This window comes from Malurus melanocephalus, unplaced genomic scaffold (assembly GCF_030028575.1).
Source record: "Malurus melanocephalus ecotype Western Australia unplaced genomic scaffold, MMel_1.1 scaffold_571, whole genome shotgun sequence".
Classification (NCBI taxonomy): domain Eukaryota; kingdom Metazoa; phylum Chordata; class Aves; order Passeriformes; family Maluridae; genus Malurus; species Malurus melanocephalus.
In genome coordinates, this window is record NW_026623803.1 from 253,958 (window position 1) to 270,621 (window position 16,664).

The 16,664-nt window shown below is 48.8% G+C and overlaps 1 protein-coding gene and 2 long non-coding RNA genes across 3 annotated transcripts in view; 2 read left to right on the forward strand and 1 right to left on the reverse strand.

The window, feature by feature from the left end:
- ANTXR2 (ANTXR cell adhesion molecule 2) overlaps positions 1 to 16,664 on the reverse strand; it is a 76,868-nt gene that overhangs the window by 22,496 nt on the left and 37,708 nt on the right. Inside the window, exons 11-16 of the mRNA XM_057382505.1 lie at positions 14,382 to 14,460; positions 12,111 to 12,206; positions 7,675 to 7,716; positions 6,999 to 7,094; positions 3,925 to 4,092; positions 2,714 to 2,794 (exon numbers count right to left, since the gene is read on the reverse strand). Coding sequence (XP_057238488.1) covers positions 2,714 to 2,794; positions 3,925 to 4,092; positions 6,999 to 7,094; positions 7,675 to 7,716; positions 12,111 to 12,206; positions 14,382 to 14,460 — 562 coding nt within the window. The remainder of the gene's footprint in view (positions 1 to 2,713; positions 2,795 to 3,924; positions 4,093 to 6,998; positions 7,095 to 7,674; positions 7,717 to 12,110; positions 12,207 to 14,381; positions 14,461 to 16,664) is intronic.
- On the forward strand, positions 4,088 to 7,010 carry LOC130583248 (uncharacterized). The gene is made up of 3 exons (XR_008966411.1): positions 4,088 to 4,206; positions 5,447 to 5,618; positions 6,949 to 7,010. It is a non-coding gene; the product is annotated as an uncharacterized LOC130583248 (long non-coding RNA).
- Positions 7,816 to 12,139, forward strand: LOC130583249 (uncharacterized). The gene is made up of 4 exons (XR_008966412.1): positions 7,816 to 8,007; positions 10,729 to 10,865; positions 11,286 to 11,508; positions 12,078 to 12,139. It is a non-coding gene; the product is annotated as an uncharacterized LOC130583249 (long non-coding RNA).

Sequence of the window (16,664 nt, forward strand, 5' to 3'; positions counted from 1 at the left end):
GGAGCGTCCTTCAGGAGGGAGCAACGCTATCCACATCTTTCACATGCAAAATGTATTACTTTAGTATCATGCAGAGATGCTCCAAAGTAACAGTTTAAACAGATGTTTGTGTTAACTCTGCAGCCATTATTAGAAAAGAGATTTTAAGCAAGTAAATGCTAATAGGCTTAAAAGTACAAGTGTCTTCCTTTTTGAAAGGCAAATTTGTACATTGAAGCACAAGCTGGAAGAATCCTATGGTTCTCTCCTCTTCTGGTTCTTCTAGAATGAGGTACAGTCTTGACTTTACCAYTGACACCTGTTTGCATCCTGATAGGGCAGAATCTTCACTTCAAGTGCCATCGGCTATTTGTGGACTTAAGACATTTGTGTGCATAAATGCATACAGGATCAGAGTCTCAGCCACTATGACATTGCAACAAGCTCAAAGAATCCAAACCCCTGATGATCACCTCTTGGTGCTAAATTATGAGTTGGAAAACAAAGACGGATTTMGAGCAAAAACCGGGCCCCTGTGCCAGGCTGTGTTCCTGGGCAGCCCCAGACGCCTGAGAAAAGGAGTTCAGTACAAACCCTCGAACACTGAACTGGTTTATCAGAGTAGCCCAAACTGCTGTGGCTCAGTCTCCTTTGCCCCTTTAATAAAAAAAGGGAAGGAAGTCTATCTTAGGAGCACAGACATGGGGTAATGCATCATTTATAAATTACCTTGTTAGTGCAGAAAACACCACATGGCTCTGCAGCCGAAATCTCCTGCTGCGGACTTGCTCTGTTTGATGGGAGCCCTTCAAAAGCGCTCGTGGCTTAATGGAGGCTGTTTGTGGGGCCCTCGATCCGTACCTGCTGTCCCCGTCCCTCGCTGGGAGCCTGGCGCAGCTGCCACAGCGTGCAGCTGTCTCTGAAGTGGCTGCGTGTCCTCGGCCCCCAGCACAGCCAGCAACGTTGGATCTCTGGATTTGTGCCTGAGGCAAGCTGGGGAGCAGCTGTGTCCAAGCCATGCTACCTTCACTGCTGCAGCCCCCGGGCCCCGCGAGCCCTGGCCTGGCCCGYGCTCCCACAGGCGCCGCACAGCTGTGCCCGCAGCCTGCTCCGTGTGCCCGCACCTGGACGCTGCCTGCCTCCCGTAGCCGCGGCTCCCGGGGCCGGAGCCACCCTGGCATCTCCCGGTGCAGCACTCACGCTGGGCTGCCCTCGCACTGCCTGCCACACAGCACAGCCGGACACTGCAGGGACATAGCAACAGCTTGCTCTGCTTTGATGTTTCATGCCTACATTTCAATTGTTTGATCAAGGACTCAAATTCAGCAGTGATTTCTTCTACAAATGGAACTGACGAGTTCTTCAACAGTACAAGAAAGGTGATGAAATAAAACAACTCCATGACTGCTGTTTCCAAGGCAAGTGTGTGTGTGTGCATCTCCCCACCCACATGTGCACGCACCCAGGGGCCCTCCATGGGATCCCCACCCTTGTTTTTCACAAGCCAGTGCTGGCCAGTGTTGCTCCTGTCAGGCCCAGAGAAGGCAGGTGTCTGGCTGCAAAATGGCCCAGCAAAGCCTGCGGCCTTTTAGTAACTCCCTGTCTTTAGGGGCATAAATCCCCCAAACAGGGGCTGACTGACACTTTTTTAGCCTTTTAAGGCAYCACTTCTGTGTTCCTGTTTACATTGAATTTACCTGTTAAGTGGTGGTGTGCCCTGTATTTTGGATGTAGATTTGCTGTTGTTAACACTGCTCCATGTCTTGCACACCATTCATGCCAACAGTGACTCACCTGTCCAKGTAACACTGCTAACATCTGTATCCAGCTGTGCTCCCCACCTGCAGCACTGCACTTGGCCATTCTACTGCTTCCAACACTTGTCTTACTTTAGTATCACCTCTTCTCTCTTTTGAACAGCACCAAACTTCATCCCAGGAAAATAATCGAAATTTACATTACCTCCHACTCTACCACATGTTAACTGTCTCCCCTTAAGCCCTCTCAGCCTTTCATGTCGCCTTCATGTTTCATGGTGCACAGACAGTGTTCCTGCACAGAGCTCTATGGTATGTGACACTGTGATCTGTTGCCATCCTATTTAAAGGAACATGTTTGCTCCTGTTGCTCATCCCAACTGCCACAGACAGGAAGCTGAGTGGTCCCAGGAGATAAATGCTGACATTTGAAGTGATACTTTCTGGAGGAGCAGCAATCAGAAATACCCAATTTTGCTTCACTGTCAGAGGTGCAAACAGCAGCTCTGTGTCCTCATCAGAGCAGCGTTTGGGGGACAGGCTCCTTTTTCAGTGAGCTGCGAGTGTCCCAGGAGAAAGGATTGTCTGAGAAATGCATTTCCCCACCTTTTTGTTCTGTGAAAGGTGGCTTTGGTGTTAAAGCTTTGGTGTGTTGGGAAGCAACCTGCATGGACACTATTGCCAGCCTCTGCTCTTACAAACAGCCGAGTCTGAGAGCCATTAGTGTGCCTGTGACGGAGTGTACCCTGCACGAGACTGTTCCTGTTCTCCACCCGAGCGCACAGCACATCCAGCACCCCTCCCTCTGCCTGCAGGAGCCGTGTGTCTCCAGACCGGTGCGACGYCCCCTTCACCATGCGGATTTCCCGGTGCATCGCCCTTCCCGCTGTGCCACCCTGGTGGGTGGCTCTGCCCCCAMTCCAGAGCTGCCAGGCTGGCTGTGCCTTGGCCCCTCTCGGTCCGCGCCGCACACCCACCTGGTCTCCTTGCTGGGGCCGCATCAGCGAGACTCTGTCGTACTGGCGCCGCAGCAGCGCCCAGAGCGCGTCCAGCCGGCCCTGCAGGGACACAGCAAGCTCAGTTAGGGGACGGCACAGCCCACCCACACTGGGGCTGCTGGGGGCATCCCGGCCATGTGGACTGCCACAAAGGAGCACCGTATCCCTGGAGCTGGGCAAGCAGAGCTAAGCCTGGGCTGTGTCTCCCGYAGCCACTGCAGTGCTGCTCCTGCCCACCCGGAGTGCCAGGGATGGCACTCATGTGCCCGGGGAGCTGAGCGGCCGGTCCCAACCCACCGGTACTCTGAGCCATCCAAGAGTGGTGCTTTGCTTGCTGTGCTTTGGGCCGAATGCCCCTCTGTCCATCTGGGCTTTATCCCACATTAATACACTTGTTTTACAGCACACACGTGGGCCCTGCTGGGCACGTGGCACTTGGCCGTGCCACACGGTGAGTTCCACATGCTGTGGGTGTGGCAGATTCACCAYGTGTGTGCAGCTCCTGTGCAGGGCACCCGCCACTGGTTAGGAGCATCCTGCTCTGCATGGATGCTTCCAGACCCTGTCTGTGTGCATGGACATAACAGCTTCAGGGCTTTCTGGGGATCAGAAAGGATTCACAGGCATTTGAGAACGCAGAAGTATCCAGAGTCCCAGCTACACCAGTGTGTTTTCTGCTCTTAACACCTTAAAGCAAGGTATTTCCAACCCCACACTCTACTTTTAAGAAGTGCTTGTGCTGTGTTTTCTGGTGACTCAGAGCACCATTATTATGAAACCAGATAGAACAATTCGCTTGTCAGACTTCTTGCATTACATTGTTTATATAATCTTTTGTTTTTCTTGGTTTGTAATGACAATGTGTATTTAAAACTTAGTGCAGCAGCTACAAAGTGTGCAGTTTTGGGTTTAATTAGCTCTACTAAGCCAACAAAGCCCCCATAGATTTTAATTCTCTCACTGTACAATATGTCCTCTAAGGGAAGGCAAGCAGAACGYGGCAGTAATGATCAAGTATTGCATTAAGGGCTACAAACTGCTCCTGCCATTCCTGCTGAGTAGGTGTTCCCTTTGAGAATAGCACATTACACTTGAATGGGAACGCTTGGAAAGAAACACAGCTCAGCCTGCATAAGGCACAGAGAATCGAGCCCTTAGTGATAAATCATACCGAAGACTGAACAGATTACCTTGATTGGTGTGTACCACTTCTGCTGCGTGGCTGGTGAGGTAGGCTTTGGTTTAGGCGGTTTAGGGTGAAAAGGTTCTTCTGGTTCTTCTGGGAGTTTCACCACAGCATTCTTTGCTTTTTCCAACCTAGCCCCTTCTTCTGTGGAGCCTTTGTCGCCCCAGCGCACCTGAGGAAAGGCAGAGTTCCGGTGTGAGTGCACCACAGGGCAGGGAAACTGCTACAAGTAACAGAGCTGAACAAGGATAAATCTGGAAGACGAGCTGGATAAACAAGAGAGGAGGTACTGAGGAGAACACTACCTCTTAATTTATGATAAGAATAGTCTTAGTTAAATGTCTGTAAATAAGTCTCAGTAGTGAAAGAAAATCCTGTCATGCTTCACATGGGCTGTACAGGAGACAGGGAGTCTGTGAAGTCTTCTCTAAGTAATAACATAAAAATRTAATTTCCACTTCTAAAATACCAGACCTTAATCTGGCACCATGAAAGCTAAGATTTCTGGAACCCTGGTTTCCTCACCCAGAGTTTTCAAGAAACCTAGTGTAGATCAAATGTGATGCTTGGGCAGGTTTGAGCAGAAGCTCTTTGATCCCTCTTAGGTTTCCATRTTGTCCTACAGGAAGATACATACTGGAGAAATGCAGGTGAAGCAGTCTAACCTGCCTAAGGGCATGCAGGACATGTAGCAATGAGTATGTTAATCATCGCTGTAAGTGTATAAAATATATACAGACCTGAAAGAGAAGGAAACTTGGGTTACCACTGCTGGGGAGACAGACACATATTCCCATTTCCATAAAGGTTGCACTCATTGTGCCCTGCAGAGGAAATACATGGAAAAACCTCCCCCGCTAAGAGGAATGATTCACCTTGCTGCAGGTATCCTATTTCACCTTGTAACTGGAAGCACCATGCAGCATTCTGAGCAGGGGTGTTTGAAACAATCCTGGAGAAGACTGTTCCCTTCTCATCCGAAAAGGGATAGCTAAAAGCTATGGCTGGAGTTTGAGAATCCTTAGTGAAAGTGGCCTGGATCATTTCAGCAAGACATGCCATAATCATGCCATTTGCTGGAATCTGGCCTGCGATGAGGCCGCTGTACACCTGTGTCTTTCACTGTGATCAGTGGTACTTCTACAGTGGTTGTCATGTGGCTGCTAAAATGTATTTTAAACATTCTTAAAACATTTAGATGGGGGGATCTCTCACTGCAAAAATTACCTTCTCTTTCAGAGAGTAGCCACTTCACCCAGAAGAAACTGGAACTGGTGGAGTCTGACCACCCAGGTTTGACATAAAAATCAATAAACTGTAACAGACGGGTCRGGCAATGGCATCACCAAACTTTAAAACAATGCCAAAAGACAGAGTAGGGAGAGCAAACAGCACTGCCCATGCTCTATGGGGCTGTCACAGAGGCAGGGAGCTCATGCGGAAGGCAGCAGTGGATGGGCAGCTGCCCCAGCACAGGAGTGGGAAGTGCGAGAGTGCTGGCTCCATCCCTCCTCTTGTCCACACAGGGAAGCTACCAGAGGAATCAAGCTGACGAAGGAATAGCAGAAGAATAGAGGCCAGAGAAGCAATAAAAAACAGGCAACCGCACTGCAACATGGACTGCAGACACGGAAGAGATGTCATGACTGGGCCAAGTTCGTCACTGGCCACGGCACAGAAACCACCTTTAACTGCCAGGTAAGAAACAACCTCCCTTGGAGTGTTATCTGTGGTCTCTGCCCCGACTCCCCAAAAAAGCAGTGTGCTCTCCTGAGCCAGGGAGAGCCCTGACGCCTGTCCTGCTCTCCCAACAGCCTGAGCCCATTTTCCCGGCCCCAGTCACAGCCACCACAGGGCAGAGGTGAAGCTCCCCAGTCCAACCTGGAGGCACTGACCATCCGTGTCCAGCCAGACCTGTCACTGCTCTGGGGTCCCAGGGACGGACAGAGCCACAGCCCCACACAAAGGGGGCCTTTCAAGGGCCCATGATTGCGCTGGCAGGAATGCCAGTTGGTTTACATCTTTAGCCCTTAATCCTCCACAAAATTCCTACCACAGATTAAAAGGTTTTCTAACCTAATCATCAGTTTCTACTCTCGCTTGTGTTTTTGCCATGGGTTGAACATGCATTTCTTAATGGTCCTGATACCACTTGTGCTCATGAGGTTTCTGCTCCATTGTACAGGATCCCATTTAGACTGGAATGGTTTAAACCTTGAAGCCCCTCCTGAAGGCTATCATAGCTTCCCTCTGAAATCCAGGCTTGTAATTCTGGATGTTGGAAAGCATTTCCTAGTTTGCTTCTGAAAAACACTGCACAAAATGTTTGCTTTTTGTGAAATCTGAAACTCTTCTAAATTAGCAATTCTGAACCGCTGAAGAAATGCATATAAGCAACACAGCTTCAAGCCTGCATGTTCTGCTGTTGCATTTAGAAAGTAGTCGAGCAAAGCTGATCTGGCCAATACCTTTCAAGTTTCATCAGGGCACCTCAGTATGGCCTAGGTGGGTGTTTCAGAGAGAGACAGCTTCCTGGATTGCAGTGAGGAACTGCTTTGCACATTCTATAAAGACTGACTTGATTATAAAACCTGCCATAAGGATGTGTCCATAAGGATGCACATTCTTCATTCTGTTTTAATTAACATGATGCTATCATGTCTCTTCAAAGACAGGCTCTGTTGTCGCTGCGAGTCCCTGTGGGATCAAGCCTCTCCTCAGCGTCACCATTGTCAGTGCMTTTGGCTGGCCCACACTTGGGGTGCTTATGTTTCACTGTAATTCCTTCCAAAACACACAGAAAAGGCTCTCACTCTCTCTTTCTCATTAGCTTGATGGAAAGAGCATGTCTTGAAGCAGCTATTTTAAGTCCCAGTCAAATGGAACTACTGAAAGCTGTTCTTTCAGAGGCAAGGTCAGAACTGTTTGATGTGGTAACGAATTTTCCAAGGCTTATGCCAGTGGGAAACAAGCACACATTATGGCCTCGTTTCAGTGCACTTTCAAGTCTTTGTTTCCATACTTGCAGGCTCAGAGAACCCATGCTTGAGGCAACTGCCATCTCCAGATCATACCAACCTCCATCCTCTTAATCCCGCCAACTCCTCTTCCACCATAGTAGGAAGCATCTACTGTGGGCCACTTCTTGGAAGGCAAAGGCTCCTGCTCTTCTTCCTGTAAGTACATTCAAATGATATTTACTTTTAAAAGATACTTACACACACATGCTGAACAGTCTTTTCAGTGTATTTAACTGGAGTTAACACAGCAGACCCTGTTGATTGTGAAAGGGGCACAAACACTGAGGACAGCAGAGCCTCCAGTGCCTTACTGCCCTTACGAGGGAGGGAAATTCCCTTGTAAGGGGAATTCCTCAGTGTCTGGAATGCCAAAGCTGGGGGGGGGAGTGGGGGGAGGGAAATGCTGCCTAAGTCCTATATGAATCTTAGATGTTGGACAAGGGCCATTAAGTCTTTCTGGTTTCACTGCAGAATGGGAAAAACAATGACCAACTATCATGGGATAAAGGCCCTAAATGTTTCTGTGGATCTGGGCTTTATTCAGGCCACATTGAGCAGAGACAGAGCAGTGATCTGCACTTTGGCAGCCCTGTTCTCCTGAAGGATTCCCCCAGGGYAGTCCTTTCTCCAGCAGTACTGGGACATGCCATGCAGGGAGCGGGACACGCATAGCGCAGGGAAGCACAGGAGTGGTTCCGTGTGAGCATTGTAGGAGCAGCACCATCAGATCATACCTCTTTTGGGACTGGTGGAGGTGGAGGGGGATCCTTGATGACCTGAAAGAGCCAAACACAGGAAAGAATAAGGTGCTGTACTGGCAGCAGACTGTGGTAAAATGAACCTTTTCCATCCCAGCCCCCATGTCTGCCGCTCCCCTGAGTCTCTGTCAGAGAGGCCTTCTGGAAATTACCACCATCCATCTGCCAGAACGTGGCACCCCTGGCCCGCAGACACGTCTGCCACCGCGCTTCCTGGCCGGATGAGCCTCAGCCACTGTGAGGAACAGCCAGCACTAAGACCCCCCAGAGTCCATGGGCAATCCCGGAGGGAAAGCGGCCAAGGCCTGTGTGAGTTCCTGCACAGCCGTGGGCCGGGCTGCTGCTGCTGCTGCCATGCTGCTGGGGAGTCTCTGGCCCAGTGACAAGTGTGAAATGCCTTCTGGCAGCTCAGGCTTCACCTCTGGATGTCCCGGACATTTCTGCAGCTCTCACATTTCCCAGCTCCCAGCTCTATGAGTGTGCAGTGCCTGCACTGCAGTCACACTCCTACACTTCTGACACAGCTCCGGGTGAGGCCCACTCCCAGGAGCATTTCTTACATTTCTATTTAAATCTCTCCCAACAGTCTCTTCCCATTCCCTTTGTCACATCCACACTGTAAAGCTTAGAGATGCCCAGCACTAACAATCCCTGGAGGCAAGAGGCAGGCAAGGGACCCTCGCCCCTGATTGGGCTGAAAACTGAATGCACAGCCATTCCTCCATGAGAAAAGCAGGTTTCTAAGCTAAAGGTACATTCTTTGGTGACATTGAGCCATGTTTTGGGCTTGGGTATTGCCTGGAAGTGGCTAAAAAATACACCGTGAATATAGAGGAGTCTGTTCCTGCTATGCCTTGATATTACACAGACACTTCCCAAACTGTCCACGCTGACAAACACCTCAATCTAATACACGTTTAAGTACCGTAACTGAAATATGCTATGAGTGAACTTTATTCACTCTGTGCTATTAATTTTAGTACTTTCATTAAACACTGCCTATGAACAGTACCACTGCAGAGATGGTCAGCATAATACATGAAAGAAACATATTTTTCTTGACCAATAGAGTTTTCCATCTTGGTTTCCATTTCAGCTCTCAGTGCCGCTACAATTGCTTAGTACTGACTGCCTAATCAGGCTGTGTACAGGAATTCTGGCCAATAGGAGAAGTAAGTTATGGCACCTCTGGAACCAGCTTTCCATAGCCCTTCAGGTTTAAGGTACAGATTGGTTCATCTGGCAAGCTCAGAGTGCTTTGGGTAGATTGGAAAGTGAACTATGGATTTTAACTAGRCATCCCTTTTCTGCTACAGTGTTACAAAACTTTGCCAGAAGTTGCTTTTCTTTAAATCGTTCTCAACACGTTTTCTTCCCAGCCAACAGGAATTTCCAGAATACTTAACAGAAATCAATTATTTAATTAATGAAACATTCCTGAGAGCCACACTGGAATTACTACACTTTAACTTTACATGAAATAGAAACACAGAGGGATTGTGGGACAGATCCTGAGAGATACTTGGATGCTGAGTAGTATTTTCCAAAGCCTGGAGATATTTCATTTTCACTGAAAACAATTAGGAGACTGGAAACAGAAAAGCAGCATTTTCAGTCAATGAAGGGCCACCTTATGTAACTTCTGTCCTTATTTCCATTTTGCCTGTCTCCAACCATTCTCCCCAGACAATCCATTTCTCTGCCAGGCCTGGAAGCTGTTCAGGAGAAAGTCCTCCTAGGCAGCAGGTTTGTATGTGCCCATCAGAAATAGCATGGTACTTCCTCCCTCTATACCTGTGCCACTTGAAACTTCACATCTGTCTGTGCACAGACAGCTTTGCCCAGCAAATCTCTCTGTGATGAGGGATGGATTCCCATGGGCCCCGTGTCCACTGGGAAGTGGGAATCACAATTCCCACCCCGAACAAGGGAAACCTGACTTCATGACCTCACTGTGGCTTCCAAAGGCAACAGTCAATGCAGCTTTTATTTGTCTCCCCAAGTGAAAGATCTAATCCTGTGCCAGCTCCTGAACTCCCTGAAGTTTGAGGGGAAATTCAGTTTAAAGACAAGCAATCCATTAATTAGCTGTTATTTCTAATGGCTTCAGAAAATGAAACTTATTTTAAAAGTGACAGTGGTGTGAGAAAATAATCTGCTTTGAGTAGCAGCTCCTCACCCTGCTGACAGCACTGGAATGTCAATGCCTGCATCCTTATGCTTTCACAGGCTCTCACACTCACACACTTGAATAGCACGTGCACACACAAGGATTCTTTTCCATCATGTGATATTCCAAGCGAAATATATAGAAAGCTGTTTATAAAGAAGAGAAATCATGTGCAGCACATGTGCAGCACTGCATGGAGCTGCACGCAGAACTGCACAGAGGAAGACCAAAGCATTGTAAATTAACTTTTCCTGAGCTGGATTCAGATAGTTTCAATGCAGAAGTCTCTGAGTAACACAGCTGTCTTACCATCCTCACAGAGATGGGCTCCTTCCTTGGTTTGTTTAGTTTTATCACCAGCCTCTCTGGGCAAGGGTCCATCTCATTAAGTGAGTTGCAAAGAATGAAAGCTTGAATTAGGAGAAGAGCTGATTTCTTTAAAAAAATCATATAGAAAAGGAAGAAGTTGGTGCTTGAGGCACCGACTCTCATCCACTCATTAACACTTCTCTGCTGCTCCATGATGTGGGCATTAGGAGATGTCAGCACAGAGCCTGCAGCCACCTTGCTGCAATCATACGTTCCATAACAAGGGACAAGTGACAGAACTGTCATGGTGAAACCCTTGGAAGCAGGGGACAAGGAAGGAAAAGGAAGAGGAGTCCCCCTGCCCCACCCTCTGAGTGTCCATGGGACTCACCAGGGAACGCTGCCGAGACCGAGTTCCAGCCAGGATGGAGCTGGGCCCGCAGGCAGGGGCAACACACCCACCTGGCTCCAGAGACTTGTTCTGCCCATTATACCCCGTGCCTCTCTTTTCTATCAAGTTCTGACTCCTGTATTCCTGCTCTTTGTTCCAGGAAACCAGGTGCTGTGCTCTGCCAGGAAAACAGAGCCAGAGGAAGGGAACAGCAGGTCCTGCCTGGCCCTAATGCTGCCCCTCTCCTCACGGACACCCTGAAGCCCAGGACTACTAAGCAACAAGYGGCCCTTCCAGGTGACGTGCAAGACTGAGATGCAGGAGAGGGCAGGAGCTGAGGCCCAGCACAAGGACCCGAGGAAAGGCCAGCAAAGACAGAAGGGGGGATCAGTATTTGGCAGTAGGTTCGGTGCAACAGTGCGTGGGCTTGCTATTGAGCAGTGCTCTAGCAAAGAGCCCTAAGATTATCTTTTTTTTGAATTACCAAATAGTACCCTCAGAAGGTGGGAGGAAACACAGAGGGCACCAACATTTGAAGAACTATGGTTTTATATGGCTGGAAATTCATACTGTAGAACTATACGCTGAACTGCTTCATATAGGAATTTTAACTTTTMATGTTAACTTTAGGCTGGTTTCTGAATCAAGGTTAGGTTATTTAAAACAAGAACACCAGGAACTTGCTTCTTATTGATTTCCAGTGTTCCTTTTTCACAGGGAGGCTCATCATATAAAATAAAGTGGAGGTGAGGTGGCTACTGGAAAGCTCCCTGGATTTCTGTTGGGCCTGTGCTGTGGAAAATAAGAAAAAAGAGGCTGTCTGTTCTCACCTCACGAACCCCAGACTGTAAGGGTGCAGATGGACGCTGAGGATTTCCTGCTCTTGGACAGCCAGGGAGCTGATGGACCACATGGGTTACAAAGGCTGCAGCATGGGCAGGTAAGAAGGCCAGTTCCTCTCTGCCCTATATTCCACAAGCCCCAAACAAGACCAGGAACTCAGACCAGCCTGGAAGCAATCTCTATTTCCCATGTCCTTCATGCTGTCCTTGAGCTGGATGAATAATAAACTTCATCCATTTAATGGCCCCCACCCAGAAAGGAATGGCAGGAGTCAAGTGACCAGCACTGCTGCTGGGGGTGAGGATGGAGAGTGCACTCAGCTCAAGAGATGGATGTGTGCAGGGATTATGAAAACAAACAGGGATTTCCAACCTGAGAGCCCATTATGGACTAGAAATACCATTTSTAATGAGAGCACTTTTAAAGTGGTCCTTGATTTCAGGGTAACATCTGCACCACCATTATGGCCATCCCAGTAACAGCTCCATCCTGATGCTGGCTCTTGAGTGTGCAGCTCACCAGCAGGCAGGGGCTGTGCCCAGTGGASCCCCAGTGCTGGTGCAGGGCTCCCCAGCCCTTTCCTACCTGTCACAAGCTCCCCTAGRGCTGCCTCCCTGTCACTTAACCAGTTTCCTGCAGGATCTCTGTTTCCCACTCTTGGCTTAGGGTGCAGCAACTGTTCCCACAGTCAGTACTCACCACTTTGCAGCAGAGGGGCCAGAACCACCAGAGCAGGCCGAGTGCCACCAGCAGCAACAGCACAAGGACAGCAATGAGCGCCGCCACGCCACTGGACTGCAGAGACAGAGGGAAACATCAGTGCTGCTTCACCTGCTCACCCCAACAGCCAGCCTTACTTCTGCTCAGCTCAGGGGGTTTCTTCTGATATAAACTCAGAAAACTGATAGCCCTTAGGTCAGAACGTGGCCCAGCTGGAGGAATGAGCCATCAGACACAGACAGGGGAAGTCTCATCCTGAGCCTGTGGAGAAGTGCCCTTCTCCTCCATAGGACACAGGTCTCACACAGGGACTGGGGACTGTGGAGGGAGATTTTAAGGCATCTTTATTAACAGGACAAATCTGAGGCTCTGATGCTGATCTCCTACACTCCTGCACAGATGGTGGCACGCTGACTCCCTGCAGCCATGCTGTGGGAATCTGAAACTGAAGGAGGGAGCACATCCTGCGCAACTGAGCAGCCTACCTCCCACACCTCCCACACCTCCAACCCACTTCTTGGGGATGTCTTTATTCCTACACTCAGGCTTTTAGAACAACACTGACAGAAACTCAGCAGTGATCCTAGCAAAAGAGAAGTTACTCAGATTTCAGATGGGGAATAAAGGAGAGACCCACTGAGACTGGAATACTGTGTGCGTAGTCCTGACCCAGTAAGAAGAGTTGTACTGCAGGTTCTGCACTGCACATGGGGGTCAAACCGAGCTGTACTCCAGGTGCAGTGAGGCACACAGGTACAGTGGGTGCCTTATGCCGTATATTTTTGTTTGTTTTCACTGCAGTAACATGTGTTTGTTAGGAGGCTGTAGCTTGTAACTCATCTCCCAGTCAGCCATCAGCTGCTCAGCTCCCAGAATTAGTGAGCAGTTCTAGCAGTGACCCATTTCTTGAGATGCCCATCTGCTACTATAGAAACAGCAGTTCTTGTGCAGAGCCGCCTTTGCTGCAGCACAGGCCAAGAGCAGAAAATAAAAAGAGACAAAAAAGGCTACTGAGAAGCACAGCAGCTTTTACTGCCTGTGCACATCTGTACCCCTCTGCTTCCTGCCAGGGCAGGCTGTGAGCACAGAGCAGCAGAGCTGCTGTGCAGCACAATGGGAAGTCTGTGTCTAGCCCCTGGCTCTGAGCTGCTTTGCATCAGGGATTTTCTGTTCCCTCTGCATTCCTGGCACCTCTTACAGGGGCACCATGTGCTGCCTTCTCTGTGAGGGCTGAGGTACAGGCAGGCTGCAGCTGGGCTCTAGGGCTGTAGGCTGTAGACCCTAATGGCTGGCGACTGAGAGGCCCTGAAACAGCAACTGTGATCTGGGCTCTGGGTGTTCCTTCAGCTCCCAGCTCCGTCAGGCTTCCTCTCTTCAAACTGCAGGGCTGCACTGGCTCTCTGATTTCTAAGTTGCACGAATAGTGAGCTTTTAAATTAATAGAAGAAAAACATCATTTTTTCTCATTTAGTTACTGATCTGTGAGCAAAAATATCCTGTTGGGAGCAATGCATGGTGATGAGCAGAAGGGACTGCTCTCCGTGTGCCATGCCTGATGGGAAAGCTGCTCTCAAGTCACACTTCAGGTAAGACACATTTAAAGGCCCACGTGCACAGCACATGCTCAACATCATGGGCTTGTATGTCCCTCCACAAATCCCAGCTGTCCTATGTAATACAAAAGGAATTAAAGGAGAGCAGGAAGGTGAGACTAGAAAATATATGGACTAAGTTAGAATCGTCACTGGCTCAACAAGCGTGTGATTTCTCCCAGAATTGGTTTTTAACTGTTCTGTAACTGTGATCAGACTTAGCAGGATGTTCACACTGCCGGGTGTGAGTGTGATACTCTGGCCTGTGCTTGGACAGACTGTCTACCTGGATTAACAAGGGCTAAGAGCCTACATTCTGTGCTCAGGCCTCAGAGCCATAGAGTGTTAGTCCCTCCTGCAGGACTGTGACCCCTCTCCACACTTAGGCTGAAGGCCTAAGTTTGTGCCTATCTGCTCACTCCAGTCCTACTCAAGGGAGAGCCATGCTGCAATGTGACCCCAGGTGACTGTCACACCTGGCCCTCAGGACATGATAACTACAGTGAGCAAGTTTCTGAGGTCAGGGACACCTCCCAGGATTTTGAAAGGCACAGCTTTACACAGGAAAGTGGAAGCAGAGGTTCTCTGCTCTGCGGTCATGCAGTGGCAAAGCCCAAAGAGAAGCGGGGTGTGGGGATTATGGAAGTCATTCACTTACACACTCGGAAGCAGTGATGGTCAACGAGCTGGACCTGAAAGACTGGCCTTCATTCAAACTCACCAAAACATCCAGAGTTCTGCAAAGAGAGAAAGGAGAAACCTGAGTAGCCATGGAACAGCCAAGAAAGGCTCATACCTGCTCCAAAGGCACTTGCACCTATAGCCTCTGCTCCACAGAGAGGGGAAATGGAAGCCTGTGCTTATTCCTGTTTAGGAATAAGTTCAGTCTCATCAACAAAGAGATGTCCAAGTACAGCATATCCCTTCTCCATTCCATGGCGCAGAAAATACTCCCAAAAGTTTTACATGAAAGAAACTGTGGCTCAACTTTAAAATTAGCATTGTTTTGTCTGTTCCATAACCATCTCCTTAGTCACACGCAGACATTATGGATAAAGATGTCGGATAATTATAAATGGTCAGGACTTGCTATAAATAGCCCCGAACATTGCATACAAATGGTATGTGGTTTACATTTTACAAATTAACCCTACAAGAAAACAACACATGGTGGATGTTAAACAGAAGAAGACTCTTCAGCTTCTCTGGCTTGGATTCCCAGGATTCAGTCAGTTTATGTTATACATAGATGTAATTAAATAAAAATGTAGATATCCATGAACTAAAATGATTAATCATTTATACCATTCTTACATGTCATGAGTTTTTATTCTGGCACAAATGCTTTAGTCAATATGGAGTTCAAAGCTATTTTAGCTAATTTGGCTAATTTCTTCTTCAGTTTTAGCAAAAATGAAGTGAGTTGCTTCCGATAAACTAATTTTTTAATGATCTCTSTTATGAATAATTGATCCCACAGAAAGAATAACTCCAATTTCCTTCTAATTGGCATTCACTGGAATAAATAAATGAGAACCAATAAAAAACTCAAACCAATTCAGTTCCCTTGCAGAGCAATAAATAAAGAAAACTACCCTGAAACTTTTGTCAATGATGACTTTTTTTTTAAATGTGGTGCTTTTTAAAATTCTGATAATTTATTTTAGTATTGTAATAAGGAATGCTGGGGGAAATTCCAGCAGGAGGATTCTGCTGAGGTTTGGCCAAATACCCCTGGAACTGCAGGGCAAAAGGGTCTCCTGCCTGCCCTGGGGCAGAGGAGGAACCCGAGGCTTAGCTGCTCACACTGAGCTGCTCACCCTGAGCTGCTCTGCCAGCCCTGTGTGCCCTCTGAGTCCTGCGTGCATTGTCACTAGTGAGCAACGAGGCTGTTTTGGTAGACGGTCTTTGCTAGCAAATGGAGCAAAACAGGAACACGAAACACATCTGGATAAAACATAAAACCCGCACTAAAGACAGGAACATCCCCTGGCATCCTGGGGACCTCGACACATCCTTGAACTCACTGAGTTGTGTGAAACATTCTGTAAAATAGCCAAGATTTCCCAGCAGGACTGAAGCCCATTGTACAGTGCCCTGTTCCCAACACAGTAACTGTCCCTGGTTATAACAGGCACTAGCTGGGATTGCATTTCCCAGCCCCAGTGCCACGTGCCAGCCCGTGCCCGCAGCTCTGCGTGCCCGCGCTCCCGCTGTCAGTGCGCTGACAGATCCCAGGCAGCAGGCTCACTGAGCAATCAGCTCCAGCACGGACTCACTGCGGGAGAGCAGCCCTGCCTACCCACTCCCACCCTGATACACCGCTGCAGGGATGAGCCACTGGAGATGTCACTGGAGTTGATCATACCCACTCAGTTCTGAAAGCCACAGAGTGAACTCACACAGATAATTGCCTCATCTTCAAAAGGATGAACCTGTCAACACACAAAAGCACTCCTTCTCTGAGACTGTCACGGCTGTMGGGGATACCGAGCATGTTCTTTCATTTCTTGAGCAGCCACCTGTTTGCTGTGCCGTGGGTACTTGTGATTCATACAAACACTGCCCCTGAAACAGGGACTCCCAGGACAAGGTGTCCTGTTTCTGCTACTCATTCACACACAGCTCACAGACAGACGCACAAACACATCTTGGTGTTTACCAGCAACGGCTGGTAAACACTAAGATGTTTTTYTACGGCTGAGCCGTAGAAAGCTGCCACAGTGTGGGGTGTCCCCTCAGGGCCCTTCAAGTGAACCGCCCCAAGGGTCGGGCAGTGTTGTTGCTGCAGCCCTCTCCATGGACACACAGCACTGCAGGAGCCAGGCTCACRCCTCCCCACAACCCCAGCAGCACCCCCAGCCAGTGGCTTTCCAGAGCTCGGAGCAAGGACTTCCCATCCTCGGCTCCCTTTTAACACCACACCCGAGCGAGGTGGAAT